The 21,939-nt window shown below is 45.4% G+C and overlaps 1 protein-coding gene across 8 annotated transcripts in view; it reads right to left on the minus strand.

Annotated features, from left to right (window-relative positions):
- Lef1 (lymphoid enhancer binding factor 1) overlaps nucleotides 1–21,939 on the minus strand; it is a 113,395-nt gene that overhangs the window by 15,304 nt on the left and 76,152 nt on the right. For 2 of the 8 annotated variants that reach the window (XM_021157755.2, XM_021157759.3), the window contains exons 5-11: nucleotides 18,392–18,482; nucleotides 16,702–16,785; nucleotides 14,633–14,755; nucleotides 13,076–13,238; nucleotides 7,461–7,568; nucleotides 3,322–3,370; nucleotides 2,651–2,691 (exon numbers count right to left, since the gene is read on the minus strand). In XM_021157755.2, coding sequence (XP_021013414.1) covers nucleotides 2,657–2,691; nucleotides 3,322–3,370; nucleotides 7,461–7,568; nucleotides 13,076–13,238; nucleotides 14,633–14,755; nucleotides 16,702–16,785; nucleotides 18,392–18,482 — 653 coding nt within the window. In that variant the 3' untranslated portion in view covers nucleotides 2,651–2,656. The remainder of the gene's footprint in view (nucleotides 1–2,650; nucleotides 2,692–3,321; nucleotides 3,371–7,460; nucleotides 7,569–13,075; nucleotides 13,239–14,632; nucleotides 14,756–16,701; nucleotides 16,786–18,391; nucleotides 18,483–21,939) is intronic. The other 6 variants (XM_021157757.3, XM_085835523.1, XM_021157754.3 and 3 more) reach the window with 4 other exon arrangements.

Below are 21,939 nucleotides of genomic sequence, written 5' to 3' on the forward strand. Positions count from 1 at the left end.
GACCATGTGGCCCATCCAGGAAATGAGAGAGAGAGAGAGATCGATACTAGTGGCTTTAAGCAGTAAGTGCAGCAAGCCAGGCTTTACCCAGCAGCTGGGGACTCGAGGACAATGGGGGGGGGGCAGCAGCTGGGGGCTCGAAGACAATGGGGGACAGAGGCAGGTTTTGTTTTGTTGTAGTACATTCAAGGAAGACTCCTTAACCTTCAGGAAAAAAAATTAGTGGCGAGAATCTCAAAGATTTTTGTGACTTATTAAAGAAACAGGCAGCTGAAGTGCATTTTAAGACAAAAAAAAAAAAAACCAGCAGATTTTACATCAAACATTTTGTATCAAACTCAGCTTTTATATCAAGTATATCAAGTATATAATATATACATACATATATATGAAATCATGATTACATATATAATCATGAAAGGTATTAAATCAAGTTCCAACTCTTAAGTACTGCAGTGCATTTCACACGAAATAGGTAGCTCTAAAATTGTTGAAGCAAACGCTGCATTTAGTCCATGACTGAGAGCTGGCCCTGGGCACGCTGTACTTCCGAGGGCCTTCCTCGTCATGGCTGGACATGCAAAGGTGGGGTAAACTATTCCTAAGCGATCAGCAATGAAGAAAAGATAACATTTATAAAACAGGCTTGGTCTCCAGTGCCAGTAAACCACGGGTGGTGGTACATGCCTGTAATCCCAGCACTCAGATGGTGGAGGCAGGAGGATCAAAGTTCAAGGTCCACCTTGGCTACATAAGTGAGTTGGAGGTCTGCCTGTGCTACGTGAGACCCTGTCTTAAAGAGATGACACCAAGAAACGAACAGAAACAATACAAGGTGTGTATATGCAAGCTTCTTTCTAGGTTGTTCATCTATGAAGCCAGATGTGTCCTGGGGCTGGGATTATAACCGAATCATCCCCTGTGAACTAAAGAACAAAGCTAGGTGGCTGGCTCAGAAGACCGTTATCAATAGCCACTCAGTTAGGTAGCCATCATCTTTGACCGTGTTACGTTTGGGTGTGATGTTACCGATGTCAAGAGGTGGTCCATGGAAGAAGCCATCGAGCCTTAGGCTAAATCAGTGAGGTTAGGTTTGGATAGAGCAACTGTGGTACCAGCTGGGGATTTGGAAACCTGGTAAGTCAGAATGAAGATCAAGAAAGTTTCTCAAAATAAATAAAAAAAAAAAAAAAAGAAAAGAAAAGAAAGAAAGTTTCTCAAGAGAGTAAGCAGCAGGGTTCTGGGAGGAGGGAGAGGCCTTTCTGAGTTCATAATGGCCAAAGACAAGTTTTATGCATTCCAGATGAGGAGAACAGCCTAAGAAGCTGACTAGAGGGCCCAGGTAGTCGACTGGAAATTTAAATCTACTTGGTGCCCGTACCCTGGGAGATTTCTATAGGGAAACATCATTTGAAAGTTCAGGACCCTAAGTAAATTCTCAAGCTGGGATGGGGTTCCCTGGCTTGGCCCAGAGCATCCATCCGTACTGCAGGCCATTCTAAGGGATGCTGCCCAGGTTGGTGTGTTCGTGTGTAGAGAGAGGCAGGCCTTCCAAGCACAGGGACCAGCGTAGGTGGTGCTCACCGTCTATCTGTGGAACTGCTAATTTTATCTGGACAGAGCTCACACGGGTCAGTTTGGGAGTGAGAAGAAACCTTGAACAACTGACCTGAGGCACAGACACACGATAGGGTACAGTGGCAGATCTGAGCTAGGAGATGTGACTATACCCTTCAGGCAGTAAGAACTGGCTGGCTTTGAGTAGAGAAGAGACATCATTCATTGGTGTTTTGGAAAAATCCTTCCGAGAGCAAAATGGATAAACTGTAGAAGTAAACTCTGTGGCCATAACACATCCCTAACAGCTACAATAACAGCAATGCAGTAAGGGGCCGGGGATGGCGGTCGAGGAAGCCCTGCAGGGCTGGGTGCACAGGGTCCTAGAGAAAGAATACAGCAGATACATCGGCAGCTGTGGTCGAGAATGGATACACCCTGTCAACTCAACCTTAAGACCCAGAATTTACCTATGAAGCCAGTTTCCTGGGTCATGTGGATCAAAATTAAAGACTTAACCATAAAAATGAACAAACTAGGTTTTACTTACAGATCCTTTGGTAAGGTCTAGCAATGATTACCAATAAAGGAAAACACTCAGTAGAAGATATTTTAAAATAGAAAGAAAATAATAAACCACATGAATCTTCCTCCCTACAAGCACACCGTCCACACATCATTTCAACCGAGCCTTTACCATGTACCAGGGCAGAGAGGGGTACAAAGGTGACCCTCAGACTCATCCCCACTGCAGGTGGGGGATGTAGGCTGCTTCCTATATATACATTTTTTAAAGGTTGATTTTCCCACTGAAATAGCTGCGAAAATAATATTGAAGGCAAGAGAACAGAGAAATAGCAATATGTATATATATATAATAAAGGCATAATAGACGTGAAGGCACACTGCGTCGGAAACACACAGCTGGGGTAAAACCCACGAGCGACTGGGTCATCCGCACTAGACTGACTTGGGTGACCTTTTCCTCTTTTGGGAACCATGCTGAGTGGAACTGGTGAGAGCGAGGAGATCCGCAAGCAAGCGCCTCGTTAAGAGCTAAGTCAGCAGCAGGGGCCGAGAGAGTTGGTCTTACCATGTTTCAGATGTAGGCAGCTGTCATTCTGGGACCTGTACCTGCAGAAAATTGTGTCTTTAACAAATGTTTATGGAGAGGTTTCTGTACATTCCAAATATGTAGTAGCTACAACACCATGTAGACCTGCTCGCTTTGCCCTTTGTGGTTCTCATGGCGGCCGTGTCTGTGTGTTGTGCAGTGCGTGTGGTGGCCCTTTAACGGACAGGGAACGGGACTGACGTGGGCCCTCACTGACTCCTGCCATCAGTGTGAGACAAGCCCCACCTGTCCTTTAGTATTTAAAACCCCAGACACATGAGAGATGCTCAAGGCAATGCAAGGTAGCATGTTGTACTGTCACCGTAGAAGTGACATTATTAAGGACTGTGCAAACAGAGCAGAGGCAGAAGCAAAGAGAAGACAGACAACAGAAGGGAGAAAAAAAAAATCAACCACTCCTCGTAACTATGGCTCTGGGGCACAGGGATGGGAAAGGAGTCTCTACAGGCACATTCACATTGAAAAGAAAAGCCTTTTTGAAACGTTAAGGGATCTCAGAAAAGGAAGAAAGCCGAGTTAGGGATCACATGTGACAGTCACAGAATGCAGCAGCGTCTAAGAAGATGCGGACTGTTTATAAGGAGTCGGCCAGAAGCAGGAGCGCCAACGAAGGGCCGTGGGACACCTACCTGAAGTCGATTCCTGTAGCTTCTCTCTCTTCCTCTTCTTCTTCTTGCCCTGGAAGGACAGAGGCACAAGTCAAGTCAGAGGGCGGACGGTGGGCGTGCAGGTGTGTGCTGTATGTACAGGACGCACAGACAGAAGGAGGTGGCCAGCCAGAGAGACAGGGAGAGACACTGGCTCGCCCTTTCCTGTCTGTACGACTCTGCGAGTGCATGTGTGTGGCTCCTGTGTGCCTGCCTCCATGGGGACTCCTCTTCCTGACTGCCATGCTCAGAACCCACCTCCACTGGTGCCAAGCACGAAGCCTGCTGGGAAATACACTGCGCTATATTTTATGTCTGTGGTGTCAGCCGAGTGCCCAGCACCCTGTGGCGGAAATGCGGTGTCGTAAGCAAGAAAAAGGCAGAGGAGGGAGTAGAACCTGGGAAACTGGGGCTGCTGCTTCCTCAGACAGGACACCACACCAATACAGGAGCAATTTTAAGTATATTTCAAAAACATCTCAATGACAAAAAAAATTGGTCATATTTTAAGTGGCTTAATATCGTCATTTCTCTTCGAAAACTACTGTCTCTGTCTCTCTGCCTCTTTCTCTCTCTCCACTTTTCTTTCTTTCACCTTGAAAAGCACTTCCCTTTGGCCACAACCAGAGCCTACTCTCACGGATCACGAGAGGTTAGCCTGCGACAGGTATTTTCAACTGACTCACAGAACATTCCTCTGAACTAATGGCAGCAATAAGCAATATGGACAAAATAAAAAAATCAGCCTCTCGGAGTTTACTGAATAAGCCCTGTGGCTCTAGAAAAGCACAGATAAGCCGGGTGTGGTGGCGCACACCTTTAATCCCGGCACTTGGGAGGCAGAGGCAGGCGGATTTCTGAGTTCGAGGCCAGCCTGGTCTACAAAGTGAGTTCCAGGACAGCCAGGGCTATACAGAGAAACCCTGTCTCAAAAAACCAAACCAAAAAAAAAAAAAAAAAAAAAAAGAAAAGAAAAGAAAAGCACAGATATATTTATGTGCTTCAGAGCAGTGTTCCTCTCCAGTCACATGGTGACTGAATGAGGCCTTAACGGTTTAGAAAGTTGACTGAAACTTTCTTCCTAAACACTAAAGCAAACAGCCTAGATCAGCGACCATCAAAAATCGTCTTTAATGTGAGCAGAGGTGTTAGGAGATGGGAGCGGGCAAACAGAAGAACATGCCTCCTATAGTTAACAGGATCCTTCATTCTGAGAGATTTCCTGCTGTTCCTGTGAGGCTGGGCCATGTTAGAACCTTCTGCACTTGCCTCACTTGGCTCCCATTTGCACGGGTCCCATGTCTTGTCCTCCTCTTCCTTACATAGATCTCGGGCTCCTCTGCCGAGCAGATTCCTGCCTGGGCCTGAGCACAGGGCCATGGCCCACCAGCTGCACCCTGAGCCCTGCCCTGAGCCTCTCTCCAACCTCCACACCTTGCACACAGCCAGCAAGTAGCGCTTGCTCTGTTGCTACAGCGGCATGGTATTTTATGTAAGTCAGTGAGGAGAGAGAACCTATATAGAATTTACAGCAAAGAGGGACCAGTTTGGATATATTGATTGACTAATTCACACAAGATTTAAAAAAAATAAAATGTCAAAACGACATGGACTGTATTATCTTGGGAGGCAGGAAACCCTCCCGAGAAAATCTATGTACTGTTGCTTCACAAAAACTTCCTTTGTTAGCCCAAATAATAGAAGTAAACTTCAAACTTTCAAGACATTCGGCAAGCAATGCTAAGTGTGCATAAAGGCACAACTTGGCAAAGCTTGTACACGGGTCAGGGAATAATGGTCAGGTCCCCTCCCAGGGAAGAAGCCACAGCCAAAGGACTGAGAAGAGGACACTGTGCACCCCTTTAGGAGGGACTGAGCTACCCCCCTCCCCCCGCCTTAAAAGGGTGTGACGAAGGCTCAGGGCAAGCACATGGTAATTACTGCTCAGGGAACAGAAGCCAGTAGACATGGAGCTGAACCCCAGGAGAGAAGCCCTTCAGATCCTCAAGTCCATATTATGTGGATTTAAATTGCAGTGTAGCGACCTACTCCACAGCCGGGGACAAATGACCTAACCTCCCTGACCTCACACACTGGCTGCCCAGTCCTAAGGATTAGAAAGTGACAGAGAGAGTGGAAAGCACATCCTGTAGGATGTCAGCATGTGGCAGTTATTAAAGCAACCAAAATAACAGCGCGGGAGACAACAGTGCCCTTCCTTCCCAGGAGCTGCCCACAGGACTCTGTCAAAGTCATATTTGCTGCACACACTCCACATGCTGGACAGTAAAGTGGCATTTCCAGGGGAGTATACACTAGTGTAGAGTATATATTACATAGAGGAGGAAACAATGTTCAACCCATTCCCAGAAAGATGCATATGTGTCCAAATGCTGTAATGGCTGTTAAGGGCCATATGACCTCAGACACAAATTGTCATTGTCTCTGTAGAAACTGAAGCTTCTACATCAAAGGCCATCAATAAACTGTACACTGATTCACAGTTTCACATGTGCTGTTGAAGGGACAATTGCTCTAAATCAAGACGGGCCTGAGTGATATGCCTGCGTCTAGTCTCCTATGAGACCAATGTCTCCCCCTCACACTTCCACATTGAAATCATAACATCTCCAGCCACCACCACCCCCCAGAGTGTGCTGGAATGAGGTGGAGCCTTTGGGAGGTAGGGATAGGAAAACAGACCCTATGAATAAGGCTTGTCCTTGGTTGGGTAAGCACAGCCTGGTGAGAACACAGCCAACCTGTTGGGGGCCCTTGGTTTCAGATAGCTCAACCTCTAGAAGAGCGAGCAGTAAATTTTTGCTGTCATAAGCCACCTGTTGTAGCTGTCTAAGAATGATTTTCAAATTATTCTATTAAGAATCTAAATGATCAAAATTGTCACTTTATATAATAATGACAGAATTTTAGATATGCCATTCTTGTTTTTGTTTTCCCCCCACCCGAGACAGGGTTTCTCTGTGTAACCCTGGCTGTCCTGGAACTCACTTTGTAGACCAGGCTGGCCTTGAACTCAGAAATCCTGCCTCTGCCTCCCAAGTGCTGGGATTAAAGGCGTGCGCCACCACGCCCGGTTTTAGAGATGCCATTCTTAATATAGAGTTAAAGACAATGCCAGATATTCAAGCTCTCCAGTAAGAGAGCGGGCAACATAAGCAAGGGAGTTCTTGATGCTGAGACTAGTATATCCTAGAACACGACAATCCCCACTCTGGTTTTAGTCCAAGAACATAGACTGTGGGATTAAAAAACAAAAAAACAAAACAAAACACAAAACCCCAAGTAGTTCTAAAACTGTGTCAAAACAGTCACCAAGACATGGGGCAAGATTTCTAAAGCATTTGTCACTTGGAAACAAACCTGACAACATGTACCAAGAACTTTAAAATGCTTTATCTTCTTAACATCCTGGTACTATGAATCTATCCTGCAGAAATGATGGCACGAGGGAAAACCCCTTATTCTGCACAGACATATTCAATGCAGGGTGGATTATGTGTTTCTGAAGGGGAGAAAAAAAAAACCAAAAATCTAAAATCAGGAGAAACCGAGAAACTGAGACAGACATTCACTTAGTAGAATAGGGTCCTAAATATCACTTCAGAGGAAAAAAAAATACATTTTCAGAGAAGAATAGGAAACACGTGATAAAGACATGTATATACAAACACACACATGCACTTACGTTTTACTTATATATGAAACTAAAGACACACAGAAAACATAAAGAGGTGGCAAGATTAGTGGTAATTATTTAATAATTAATCTTGCTTTTACATGGTGAAATTATAGGTTTTTTTTAAAAAGATCTTTTTCCTAGTATTTTAATATTTATGTTTTGAACTTTAAAAGAGCTTCGTTTTACAGAGAAAACTCACAGCCACAAGTAAAAAAAAAAAAGCGTCAAGTTTTCAAAATGCAATGTACTCGTGACATCTTTATTGTACAGTTTGTTAATTCCCCAAAACAAGAGACAGTACAGACACATGCATCCTCCAAAGATTCCCCTCTGAGATGGATGGGGAGCAGGGAGGGGGTGGGGTGGGGACGGGGAGCAAGGGGATGGGGAGGTAAAAGCCAGGGATAGAGAGGGGGCTTACATAATTGTCTCGCGCTGACCAGCCTGGATAAAGCTGCATGTGTAGCTGTCTCTCTTTCCGTGCTAGTTCATAATATTTGGCCTGCTCTTCCCGGGAGAGGGCGTGCCACTGAAACGGAAAAGGAAACGGGGAAGAGAAAACAGGTAAGCGAGGAGGCAGCAAGCCAACTCAAGGTTCACACTCCAGGAATGGATGGGTTTACTGGAAGCAGTTAAACCTGGTGCTGCAGACACCAGGCAGTCTGGAGGCTGGGGTGAAACTTACATTTTGGTTTCTCTGCCCCGTGGTCCTGTATCACATTCAACGCATCAAAGCAGTCGGAGTACAAAGACCTGCCACCCACCCTTCCTTTTTCCAGTATAAACAGGAAAAAAACCCAGTCTTCTCACAGGTGACCCCTGATATCTAGCGTTCTACTTTCGTTGCCTGGAGTTTTACACGGATAACTGAGCCCAAACAACACTTATTTATGCAAAATGTGTTCATTTCCAGATTCCTTTTAGGACAAACATGCCTCCTTCTCACCCAGACTCTCTCCAGACCCTGTCACGTGAACTCTGGAACCCAAATCTTGTGACCCAAACAGGTATGACATCAGAAGCCAGCCCATCTCCTCACACTTAGACACCTACAGAATACTGATAACACCGTCCGCATAGCACACTCTGACTGTGGTTAGCTTCTGGCCAGTAGGGAACAAGAAGCAACATCTTAATTTGTTTGTCAAGAAACTGGGGTTTTTGAGAGAGTACACATAGCTGCGGGACATCCTACGAGTCCCTTCTCTCGCCTTTTTAATGTAACCACCAAGTAACAAAATTGTTATTCTGGGGGCAAGGCATCCATTTGGGAATTTGAGGACATCTTATGTTTTTTTTTTTTTTTTTAATTTTGCAAATATATGTAAAACATTTGCCTGGGTCTCCAGCAGTTGGTTTCCTAGTATTTTCCCCAAATCTCCAGGGCCAAGCTCCATGGAGATGTGGGCGCTGTCTAACTGGGAGGTGACCACACCCACTAAGATGATGTAGCTGCAGGAGTAAGAAGAATCCTTCCCCCAAAACGTCTCTCAGGTAGCTGGGAGCCTCTGCCTTCTCCTGTTCTGTACCAAGCTGTGCCACTCACTGATTCCAATTCCAGTACCTCCCCTAGCCCACCCCACTCCACCACCACCACCACCACTCCCTACCACCAATGACGTAAAAAAGGAAAAGGAAAGAAAAAGAGAGGTGTGGGTGCTTGAGGAGAGGGAGGAAGGGGAAAGCTGCTGAGAGAACAAGCTCCCACCAGTGTGGCTTTGGACGTGAGGATCTGGCTCAGCATCTTTCCTGCAGGAAACAGGGATGCTCGTTGCTCTGGCTCATCTGACAGGAGAAGCAGGCAGCCACCTCACAGGACTCCTGGCATCTTCCTGCCAAGCCAGCAGAGCCCACTGGCCAGGCAGCCACGCCCACATGTTTTGAAATCCCCTTGAACCCAGCCTCTGGGCTGGATCAGGAGCCGTGTTTGTTTGGAATTGTATTAGAAGTACACAGGGTAAAGTCAAAGCTCATGACACATGGGTGCCTTGATGTGAGCAGAAAGGCAAGGCAGGTGATACAATTTAAAAATGGTTTTATTATATTTATTTATTTAATGTGTGTGTGTGTGTGTGTGTGTGTGTGTGTGTGTGTAGGCACATATACCCCAGCACACATATGGCAGTTTAAAAATGATTTTTGTGAATTGTTTTCTTCTTCCATCATGTGGTTCCCAGGATCAAACTCAGGTCATCAGGCCTGGTGGCAAACCTTTACCTACTAAGCCATCTCACCCATAGCAATACACGTTGGTTATAAAATATTATATTATAATTATAATTATAATAATACCAATGGAAATGAAGGAGAGGCATGCGTGGGCACCAGTGGCTATTCTGGCCAGAAAGCAAGGTTGCTTTCTTCAAGAGATGCAGCCTATCACTGGAGACCCTCAACAAACTGAACACTACACACACACACACACACACACACACACACACACACTCTCTCTCTCTCTCTCTCTCTCTCTATATATATATATATATACAACAAATTTATATATATATATACACATATATATACACACACAAACTATATATACACACATACACAATATATATAAATATATACACATATTTATAAATATATACACACACATATATATATACACACACAAACTATATATACACACATACACAATATATATAAATATATACACATATTTATAAATATATACACACACATATATATATACACACACAAACTATATATACACACATACACAATATATATAAATATATACACATATTTATAAATATATACACACACATATATATATACACACACAAACTATATATACACACATACACAATATATATAAATATATACACATATTTATAAATATATACACACACATATATATATACACACACAAACTATATATACACACATACACAATATATATAAATATATACACATATTTATAAATATATACACACACATATACGTACACATGTACAAGTAGATATGTATACACACACACACAAATCATTGGTGATTGATATTTACTCACTCTTCTGATAAATAAATATGAACACCAAAATGCAAAATGTCACTAAGCTGTGTGAAGAGAGGGAAACGTCAAGAGACTCAGGTAAGAAGACTGCCATCTGTCTCTCCACTCATCTGACCAACCCTTTGCCTGGTATCACCGTTGACAACAGGAAGATGTTGGCCTAATTATATATAGCGTATGGAGGCATAAGCTGAGGGAAAAATCATCTAGAATGGCAAAAAGCAACTAACTCCTAAAAATGCAAATCAAAGTTGCGTCTTCTCTCCAAACGGCCAGCGTGTACTCTGCAGGCAAACGATAAGGAAAGAAGACGCAGGCCACTGGTGCTTACAGTGACTTGGGTCCCTGATAATCCCGAATGCACAAAGCACCAGCTCAGGCCCTCCAGCCCAGGTCATTTAGCACACTGACGCGGTAGGTTCCCCAGCTGTACTGGAGTTTTGCATTGAAGACAAACATGTTTTAAGAACTAGAGAGATCGCCTTTATTTCAGGGGTTTCTGAAACACAGAAACAAACTAAGACTAAGAAAACATTTTCCTAACTCTTTGATTATTGAAAAACATATTTTTTTAAAATCAAATTTTATTATTAAGAATTGTCAAGTTGTAGGGGGAAAACATTTGCTTACTTTTAAGAGACTGCTAAGACATTCTAACGATCAAGCTGGAGTAAACAGACCTCTGGCAATAGCCCAGTAAGTCAGTTTGTTTTAAAATAAGATTTATGCCATTGCTATTTATGATGTATATTAAGAAAATTTTAATTCATTCACATGACTAGGCATTTCAATTCTAGAGACAGTAAAGATGAATTTAAAAAAAAAATCAAAAGATAAAATGTTCCGGGATGGATTTAAGATCCACTTTTAAGCAGTCTAATCATGCTGGTGTAAAACTTCATGATTTTTAAAGCCAGAACTTTAAAGAGCCAGTAAGCAGGGCTCCGCCAGAGGGGAGTGCTCAAAGGACAGAAAACCTGATCTTAATCAAAGATCCAGAGGCCTATAAATAGAAACAGGTGTCTAAATCAAAGACAGAGAGAGACCCCCAAATGAGAACCATCCTTTCAAACACACATGCTTGGATCTGGGGACCGTTCAGGGAGCCGAGAAAGTAGCAATTGTTGGAAATGTGCATTAAAAATAGGAAGCATACCTCAAAGATCACATCCTCACCCTCTTGAGCAGGAAAATAATTCCTGCTGCAGGGCCAGGGGGCATCTGACTCAAAGACAAAAAGAGGAAAAGAGCTAAGAGAGGTAGTCGAACTGAAATTTAAAAAAGAAAAAGAAAAAGCGCCCCCCACTCTTTGCCTCTGTTCTCTCTCACAGAGTCAGAGAAAGTGGTCACCAGCCTTTGGGGTTTTTAACATTAGCGCCCTTCAAAGCTGATGGACTCGCCCCTCTGCTGAGATCTGGCTTGGGAATCACTGTAATTATCATTATTAAGTGGTTAAGAATCCATAGGGAGATAGGACGTCACACTCGGAACACCAAAGACTATAATCTGTCCCTGCGCCTTGCCCTTGAGAGCTTGGCATCTCATAGATTGGAGCTGGCAACGGGCTGAGGCTCTGCAGTGGGAATCGATGACTCAAGGCCTGCTTCTGTGTTCTGTGCTGGCTGCAGGCCTCCTGAACATCTTCTGAATGTTCTGGTGTACTGAGTTGGGTGTACTAACACACAATCCTCTCTACGCTTCCCAAAGGTGGGTAGAGCCTCCTCATGTCATCTGAACTTACAAGAAGAAACAGAAAAACAAAAGCCAAAACCCATATGCAGAGGTCACAAACTGGGTGAGCACTGGTGCATAAAGATGATGGGGTTTTGTTTGTTTGTTTGTTTTGCTTTTTTTGAGACAGGGTTTCTCTGTGTAGCTCTGGCTGCCCTGGAACTCTCTTTGTAGACCAGGCTTGGCCTCGAACTCAGAAATCCTCCTGCCTCTGCCTCCTGAGTGCTGGGATTAAAGGCGTGTGCCACCACGCCCAGCCGCATTCTTAATAAAATGTAGTGCAGCGTCAGTAAAAATGTAACCTTTGAGTTCACTTTACAGCTTTACAGATACCAAACTAAGACCACTTCGGTCCTGCGGGAAAGCACGTGGAAGGAACGGCTAGTCATTTGGATAGCTGTTGGAGAGGGCATTTTCAGAGTTCCCACAGCCTGGTTAGAGTCTGGGACTCCCATATATGACAGGCAAGAGCAACGTAAAGATACCAACACGGGAAAAGGAAGGATGCAAGGGAAGAAGAAACCCCAGATCCAGCTCAGGTGGGCTTTTAAGCTGTAGAGCGCATCTCCAGAAGTCTGACTCCTCTGGATCCTAGCATGTTCTTAGAATCTCAGAGCTCGACAGCTCTGGTTCTGCCTGGGAAGGTGTGGCATCCTCTCTCTCTGGGCTGGTCTCCTGGAAGTCCTGCTGTATTTTGGGTTTAGAGAGCCCTCTCCAAATCCTCACCCCCCACCGCTACCCCAATTGTGGAAATCCACACAACTAACTGTTACTAGGCTTAAAATAAGTGCAATGTCCTCAGAGGTTCCTCTGCTGGCCCCTGCTGGTCTGTCTTATATCACCGTGCTAATTACACCCACAGGTGTAACACTTTATTAGGTAACTTGGGGGGAGGGTGCTAGTGTCTATATCTGGTCACAAAACATCATACTCCAGGAAGGTAAAGTTGGCTGTTTTATTCAGCAACTGTTACCAACATCAAGACAGACAAATACTGTTTCAAATGTGGCACGCAGTGATCAGTTCCGGAAAGTTTTTGTTCCAAGCAGAGCCAACATTGTTTATAGTACACTACTATTGTATCTTGGGTACCACTTCCTTGATAATCGTGCATTCAGGTATGTGTAAAAGTGTGCACACAACACAAACGCACTCACATACACGTGGGAGCACACACACACACACACACACACACACACACACACACATGACAAATAACTAAGTCTCAGCATATTTTAAAGAAGCCATGCGATGGCAGCCATCATCATCACCTGCGCACCGTTACTTACCCTTCTGCCCAGGATCTGGTTGATAGCTGCACTCTCCTTTAGGGTACACTCAGCTACGACATTCGCTCTCATTTCTTTCATATATAACATGAAAGCATTCAGAGGCTTCTTAATGTGAGGTCTTTTTGGCTCCTGCTCCTTTCTCTGTTCATGTTGAGGCTTCCTAAAAGGTGATGGTGGTGAGGGAAAGGGGCAGGAGGAGGTGGGAAGAGAAGGGAAGAGAAGATCTGTAGGCATTGCCAGATTCCGTGTGAGGCTGACCCGCCTGGCTCTCTGGAAGCCCCTGGGACAGCATCAACCTCGAAGAAGAGCCTGTGGCTCACCCGATGAAAACCCAAAGTTGCAAACAACTGAACCCCGGGATTTCTACATTTCCACAGTGACACTGGGAGTCGGGTTCCTTCACTCTGAGGAAGCTCCATTTAGGGTCCCAAAGATGAGGCCCTTGGCCACCTCCAAAGAAGCTAGACACAAACTCTGGGTGGTCATTTCCTCGTCTGGTGCAATGGAGGCTCACTTAAGGGACGCTTTGCAAAGTAAGCTCTGTGTGTGGGGGGAGTGGGGGCGGAGGGGGGAAGCCAACCTTGGGTGTTGATCCTCAGTTGGCATCAGTAGTGGTTGTTCAGAAACTTTAGAAAGCCTGTCATGAGGCTAATTGGTCAGCAAATCCTGGGGTTCCTCTTATCTCTTTCTAGTGAGGGATGATAGGCATGGGCCACCACCCCCTGGCTCTTTTTTACATGGCCACTAGGGACCACACTCAAGTTCTCATTAGGATAACACAATGCTCTTTCCTCTTGACCATGATCCCCAGACCTAATGAGATTTTAACCCTTCTCACTAAACACAAATATTTATCTTCTTTGGGTTGTCAACACTGCTTGGCCCAGCCTTCTCATACATAATTTCTAAATAAGGGCCACACCTACTTTCTTTCACCTTTTCCTTTTTTCTTTCAATGATTTGTTTATTTTATGTGAGCACACTGTAGTTGTCTTCAGACACACCAGAAGAGGGCATCAGATCTCATTACAGATGGTTTGTGAGCCACCATGTGGTGGCTGGGAATTGAACTCAGGACCTCTGGAAGAACAGTCAGTGCTCTTAACCTCTGAGCCATCTCTCCAGCCCTGGGGTGCCATTTCTTATTCTTCCAAAATAAGGAAGGTATCATAGCTTGGCTCTAAAACTTTGAATCCATGTTGAGCCACTAGGGGATTCCATGCCAGTGGCCACTCCTTGAATTCTGAGCTGCAGAGGACTCCAACGTGGGTAAACTGCCCTTGTCACTGTTTCCGTTCCCTGAGGGAAAGTCTGGCATGGCGAGGGCTCTACAGTTCAAGATCCCTGGCAGCTGCGTACAGTAGAACCCTGCTCCATCCTGGTGAGTGTCCATGAAATGTTATATCCCCTGGTCTCTTCCAGTCTCAGATTCAAGTCCCTGTTCTCTGGGACAGCAGCATCTTGCAGGCAGAGACTCATGGAATTTCAAGATTGGAAATGGGGAACAGGGGTGGGGATGGGGGTGGGGTGGGGTGTGGCCGGGGCTCTACTTACACGTGCATTAGGTCACTGTCCGTGTGGGGATGCTCCTGTTTGACCTGAGGTGTTACAATAGCTGGATGAGGGATGCCAGTTGTGTGGGGGCCAGGGGGACCAGGAATCATATGATGGGAAAACCTGTACAGAGAGATGAGGGAGATGAGAAGGCCACTATGGCCAAACCTAGGCAGAGCTACAAGACAGCTCCCTAACTGCGAGTGGCTACGAGTGAAGCCCTATCAGTATACTCCTGAGTATTGACTACTGTCTGGAATGACAACTGTTTGGTTTTTTTTTTCTTTCAATATTCAGCTGGAAAATATAATTACTCCCTGTAGCTTTTCAAAGTGGCGTTCTTCCTCGGGAGGGCAGCAGGCCCAAGATAAGGGAACGGGATCAGTTTCCTCGCAGAGCAATTTTCCAACAAAAATTTCAATTTAATTTTGAGAGAAATTACTGGAAAACATGACACTTTATTCAGATTCAACCAAAGGCATCACATTTCAAAATCGCACACAGCGTGGTCTCATACTGCCGGCTGTGGCAGCCAAGTCAGAGGGAGCAATGGGCAGAGCGGGTGAGAAGAGACCTCACGGACCCTCGTTTCTAAGGTTTTCGCTCTCGCTGCCCAAAATGATTGTCTACACAGTGGCAACGTTTGCATCTCAGATGGGGCCTGAGGAAGAGCTGACTCTGGACTTAAGGGCAAGGGTTAAATTTAAGGCAGGGAGATTCTGTACCCGGGCAGCATCTCCACCTGCTAATGCCTTTCTCCCGGGCACAGAGAATGTAGCATTCAAAATGTTAGCCTATCCACCAGCAGCCATGGCAAAGGAAGAAACTGCCCTGCGAGAACAGGTAACGACGTATCTCGGCAACCACTCTGGACCTGCCTACAAGAGGTTTTTCTTTCCAATCTGCTTTAGAGTAAAAGCCTAATTTCACAAGAAAAATATTCTCTGTTTGTTTGTTTGTTTGTTTCATCAGGAAAGGAGAAAAGGACATTTGCTAGGGTGCCTAGTGTTTCAGAAACAAATGTCTTAAGTATTAAGGAGACAAAAATACAAACATTTGACCAAATAATGCTGCCCTCCCTGCTAAATGGAAAGATACATGATGCTGGGTGTGTGCCTGTAAGGAGATCTTTGTCTTCAGTTCTCAGTGTTAAAACTATTTTAAAAATGAAGATTATTAACCAATCTAGCCATCTAGATTTATTTATCATTGGACAAGTGTGTGTGTGTGTGTGTGTGTGTGTTTGCGCGCGTGCTCACATGCGTGCACGCGCACTCGCATGCGTGCACCACGTGTATAACCTCAGATTAACCACACAAACTATATCAACATCAAATCCACATTAAAAACAAAAAGAAAAGAAAAGACAGATTCACAACCGGTTAATAGCTCACCATTTGACTTCTGGCACAGTGACACACTGGCTTCCTCGAGAAAGCCACATGGGACACACAGATGACACAGCACAAAGCTGTGTGCACATCGAGTACACCAAGCATGGGACACAGCATCCCTACCAGAAGCAGAAGCGCCACACAGAGCAGCCCCAGAGAGCTTCACTTGCAGCATCATGTCCACACAGGGCCTGATTCACACACTAAGATGTACACCCTGCCGGACCACTTGTGGGCACTGTCCTCTCTTCCCCCAAAGGCCGAGGGAGGGCCAGTGGAGGACAGATCTGGACTATGGGGTACGGCCTCATTAAACTGAGTTTAAGTTTCCACAAAGGAAGCAATTGTAGAACTCAGACCCAACTCATTTTCAGGGTTCCCCCTCGGCCCGCCTACACCCCACCCAGTACGATCTAAATCCAAACTCTTCTAACGTCCACTCGGGGGGCGGGGGGGTCTTTGTCCTCCCACGGTAGGTGGTAGTGAATTCTGGAGTTGCAATGGTTCCTGGTGTGGCTGGTGCCCTGTGACACCTAGTGTGGGAGCCAGGCACGCTGCACAGACACACGCGGGGCTGGGTTATGGGGCTCCTAAGCCAGCCAGCCCAGAGGCAAGCGGGGCGGGGTGCGCACAACGAGAGCAGAGGAGCGACCTGGGCGGTCCACCTCCACCTACCTGGACATGGAAGTGTCGCCTGACAGTGAGGATGGGTAGGGTTGCCTGAATCCACCCGTGATGGGATAAACAGGCTGACCTTGCCTGAGGTCACAGAAGAGAGGAACCCATCAATGACAAAACACGAGTTACCAGCTAGCAGTAAGAGTTTGGTGACAGGACCGAGGGGCCGTGGGAAGGCAGCCACCCCCAACATGGTTACAACTCGCCTTCCCTTCCTCAGTCTCCCCCACCTCAACCATCAAAGCACCCTGGGGCCTCGAAGAATCCCCTCCTCCCTTAGTTTGGAACACAGGCTGGCTCATCAACCGCTCTTTTATACCCTTTCCCTCACCTACCCTTTCCCTCACCCAACACCTTTAATGCAAAGTAGGACGTAAAAAAAAAAAAAATGCTTCTTGGGTATAATGCAGCCCACAGAATGGTAAACTATCCCTTCAGAGAAGCAGCTTAGCCAACTCCTTATCCAAACCTTTGAGAATTTAGAAATAGAAAGGGCACCAACTGCTCTATTTACATAAAGGAAATGCATATTTCAGGGATACTGCGCCACCGGCCCCCTTATACACAACCCATTCTCTGCAGTTACTCTGCTTCTCGCTGAGAGGGCCTTCTTCTTCCCCTCTCTCACGGTCCAGTCTCTATCTTACAATCTCTACTCCCAGCTGCCAGCGACGGCATAGGCACATCGCTCCCGAGGAGCCGAGTTCAGACAGAATAATTGAGCTAGGACTCAAATATACACATAATCAATGAAACTCTCAGACTGAGCAACTTAATGATAGAGGGGGTGGGGTGGGATCCCTAGCCTTGCTGGAGAAAAATGCCAGGATGTCTGGGCGTAGAGATGAAGCCAAGATATGGGGGGTGTGGGGAGAGCAGGCTCAACGGAGAACCGGGAGAGATATCTGTGGGACCCTTGCAGCGAGGGGGGACTGAGGAGGAGCAGGCATGGAGCTGGAGGAGGAAGCGGTGTTAGGACAGCCACGCACTGCAAAAATTATACTCCTCAACACGGAGTTTCTTTACCGCCATAAAAACAAATAAGAAGAACTGAATGAAGAGGCAGCAGCAGCAGGATTGTCTCTGGAAATAACCAGTACAGAGGGGGAAAAACTAGCATTCCAAGTCTGTCAGGAATCAAGCGCCTAAATAAAACAGACTTCTTGCTCCCTTGAAATGAGCCTGGTGCTTGCTTATTAACATCTCAGAGATGCGTGTGTTCTGTTGATTTCTCATTTAGTCTCGTGTTACTTGTCTCAGTTGGTCACTTAGAAGCAAAAGTAGCTAACCAGTGAGTCTAAGTTCATGTCTCAAAAATATGAGTTGTTTTTAAAAAAAAAAGGAAAGAAAGAAAACTGGAAGAGAAAAGCCTCGCTGAGCGGTGGCTTCCCACGGCAGAGCTGATGCCCAAAGCCACAAATTGAATCCATAAAACTATAAGCATCAAAGCAAACGCTATGCAGTCATTTTCTACACATATTAGTGGACGGACCCAATCCATTTCAAAGTCTCTACTTTTTTTAAAAAAATAATCTTTCAAATTGAAATGAAATAAAGTTAGCACCTTGCTTGTTGGTGGAAAATCTCCTGCATTCCACAAGTGTGACTGCACAGGGAGCTAATCTCCAAGAGTGGGAAGGGGAAAGACAGGTGCTCACTCAGCTAAAGGCTACAGGAAGGCTCTTACCAGCCAAGGGGTGGGGTGATCTGTCCAACGCCGCCCGGAGACAGGGGGTAGAAGGTGGGGATTTCAGGAGCTGGAGGGTGTCTGGACATGCCTGTTAAAGGGAGCAGAAAGATATGGTGTTTATATTCCAGGGACAGTTATATGGAAGAGCAAGAGAAAAAAACAAAAACCAAAAAACCAAAATGCTTCACGTCACTGGTGATTTGGGGGATAGAAACCATCTATCACTCACATCGGGCGAGTGGACCTGTGTCTCCCTTAGGATTTCAGCATCATAGCGAAGGGGGTCTTCAGATGGACAGTTGCAGCTTAAGAAACCCATGCAGGGATGCATGCACTGCCAGGACACAGCCATCCCAAGACTCTCCTGATGATTTATCCTGTTCTTATTATTTCACTTGAAGAAAATGGTAGACAACTGTTTCTGTGTAGAATGGCAAGTGACAGGCCTTCCGAAGAAGGTGGCCTGCCATGGGGCTCAAAGATTAGGGAAATTGTCATTTTCATAGGTTCCCTTCCGGACACATAGATTGGGGAAACATGAGACCTCAGAGGATGGAAGATTAATTAGGAATCCTCCTCAGCCCCGCGGTGGTCACACTTGATATGATTCATTTGTTCCTGGCTGCCATTTCCTCTCCCTCTAAGCTGCTCATCAGCGCTGGTCCTCTGGGCGCCAAGGTCACACTGCTCTGGATTAGCTATATTCTCCAGCAGTGGAGAATGCCACCAGATCGTTCCTTGTGCTTGCATCCTCCTGGGAGCTCAGTGTCCTGCAAGTGTGAGACCTACCTAATCCTTAGTCCCAGAGGATATCCTTTCTTAGAGCTCACCTTAGGCACAGGGGAGAACAAAACTGACAAGACACATCCACACTAGGAGAATGTAAAATTTAACGCACTGTTCCTGAAAAGTGCTAAGTAAGTCGCTCCATACGGATGGCCATGGCTTCAAAAGACCATTTCCATTTAGGGCAATGGTTCTCAATGTGGGACTCGAAACCCCCTTCAGGGTGTCACATGTCAGATATCCTACATATCAGATATTTACATTATGATTCATAACAGGAGGCTCTTTAAATAGCATGAGGTTTGACTACTTAACCCATCCATAGACTTCATGTATCTTAAGTTACCAAAGGACCTGAACATGGGAGAGAGACTTAGGTGTCACCTTGAGTGTTGACATTACTTGTGTGATTTAGGACCAACCTCCTCTCTGTTCTTACACAAAGATGCATGGACTAGAATAGAGTGGTCTCCTTGCGGTACTCAACAGGGCTCCTGCCTCAGGCCAATGCACAGTTTGCTGTTTCCAAAAATCTCTTGAACTCTCTTTTCGGTTTTGCTTAAGCACGCTAGTTTCCTTTGATCCCATCTAAGTGGGTCTCCAAATTTGTTCCCCAGGCTGTTTTTCTTGTTTCTGGGAACGGGGAGGGGTGAACTAAGGTTGGTGCTTCAGGGCTTTTGGTGAGGTTTTCAACTTGTTGCTTGCTCCCTGACCCTAAGATGCTCAAATTCTCACATCTCAGCGTCTTCTGGGAGGTTCAAGTTAAAAACAGACGATCAACCCTAACCTCGCACCAAAGACAGCCAGAGCAACTTAGAACATTAGACATGTGAATCTTACTATTTATAAATGACAATGTTCCCAAAGACAGTTCCTATTTTCTGGATATTTCTGCCTGGGGCTACTGTATGGACCTAATATTTTTGTTTTCCCCCAACTAGACAAAGCTGACTAGCCTACTAGGAACATTGACATCGGTGGCTCTGGTCTCTAGCGGAGCTAGAATGAGTCTGTTCAGGTTTGGGGGAGGGGACCATAAAATATGAAAGAATGAAATTATATAAACTCAGTATTATGTAAATGAGCACTTTTAACGCAGAGGTTCATGGTGATAAAGTACATGATGCTCAGGACAAACATGTAGTTATAACCAGGATATCCACATTAAAACAACTAGAGATAGTGGGTGGAATGGCTGTAATAGTCTCCATTTTTAAAAAGGAAAAGGCTAAAGGAAGCAGAGAAGTAACTGCTCACACCACTAGTCTAGCCTCTAAACATGTCCAGAGAAGTAATAAGATAAATTAGCTGTATAAAGCAAGGGAGGGAGAATGGCAGACAGGTGAACACAGGGGAAGCCAAATGTATTCAGTAGGCTATAAACTATTGTTCAAAACTAAACGGTCCAAGAATTCTTCCGAGAAAAACCACTCAACAGCGGTGTGTTGTTCTCCTAAATAGTCACTGTTCCAAAGTGCTCAAGCAGAACACAGAACACACCTTTTCTTCCAAAAATTAAACAAAAGTAATAATACTCATTTGGTGGGTTTATTATTTTTTTAATAGCTGAGAATTTAAATATCCAGTTTTATCACTCACAGTGGCACAGTCTGCAGATATGTATATCTTAGACCTGCTCTGAGATTTCGACCCACACTGGACAGCTTAGCTTACATCATGGCCCCTCTGGGGACAGCCCAAAGACATTCCCACTCACCATGGAGAATGCCATAGTGGCCTTGATTTTTGTTTTGTGCCATCCCCAGCACTAACAACAAATAAAACAACCCAGAGCAAAACACAAGTTCCGCAGATGTCCTGTCACCAAGCTACATGCCCAATTCCCGGGCCAACATTCTTCTTACCTTGTCTACAGAGATACCTGGGCTCTACTCAAACCCAAGTCGAGGAAGTGTTCGAGGAAATGTTCTGTTTAACCTAAGGATCTGGGTCCTCTGGTGATTGACCAGTGGTAAATAGCAGAAAACCAAATGGACCCAGACACTCTTTTCACACTGTCAATAGAGGTCATCCATGGAGGGGCAGAGGGCAGAGGGCAGAGGTCAGAGGGCATGCTTTGGCCTCTGTGGTCTGGGCATTTCTGTTTTGTTGGGCCTTCCCTTATGGTTGCCCAAAGCCCTGCTGGATCCCAATCTTGCCTGTGCAAGCCAAGACTGACAAGCTATGCTGAGAGGTTAGGCCCCAGGCTGAGAGACTAGAGAACTCTCTGTCCATGTCGCCCCCCTCCACTTACCACAGGCAAAACCCAAGTGTTTCAAGTTTGTTCAGCCCTCACACAATGCGCTCTTCTGCAAATGAAGAACAAGCGGAGCCTGTCACTGACGCAGAGAGGCCAAACTGAAACTGTGCCCTTTTGTCTCTAGACAGAGATGGTTTTGCACTTTATTTATAATATCTAAACTGAGGATGGGACATTAAAAGGGACAGATTTGCATGGTAGGAATAAAACGGAACAAAGAAACCCCAAGAGGCTGAAAAAAAATAACTCTTGAAGCAAAAAATTCCTGCTTTACTCCATGTGCGTGTGTGTGTGTGTGTGTGTGTGTGTGTGTGTGTGTATTATCAACAGGGGCTGGAGATGTAGCTCGGTGTTGGGGTGTTTCCTTACTATGTGCAAGACCCCAAGTTTGATCCCCAGCACAGCCAAAAATTGATTAAAAAATTTAAAGTGGGGCTGGAGAGATGGCTCAGTGGTTAAGAGCACCGACTGTTCTTCCAGAGGTCCTGAGTTCAATTCC

This window comes from Mus caroli, unplaced genomic scaffold, assembly GCF_978045245.1.
Source record: "Mus caroli unplaced genomic scaffold, Mus_caroli_1 scaffold_3, whole genome shotgun sequence".
In the NCBI taxonomy this organism is placed as follows: domain Eukaryota; kingdom Metazoa; phylum Chordata; class Mammalia; order Rodentia; family Muridae; genus Mus; species Mus caroli.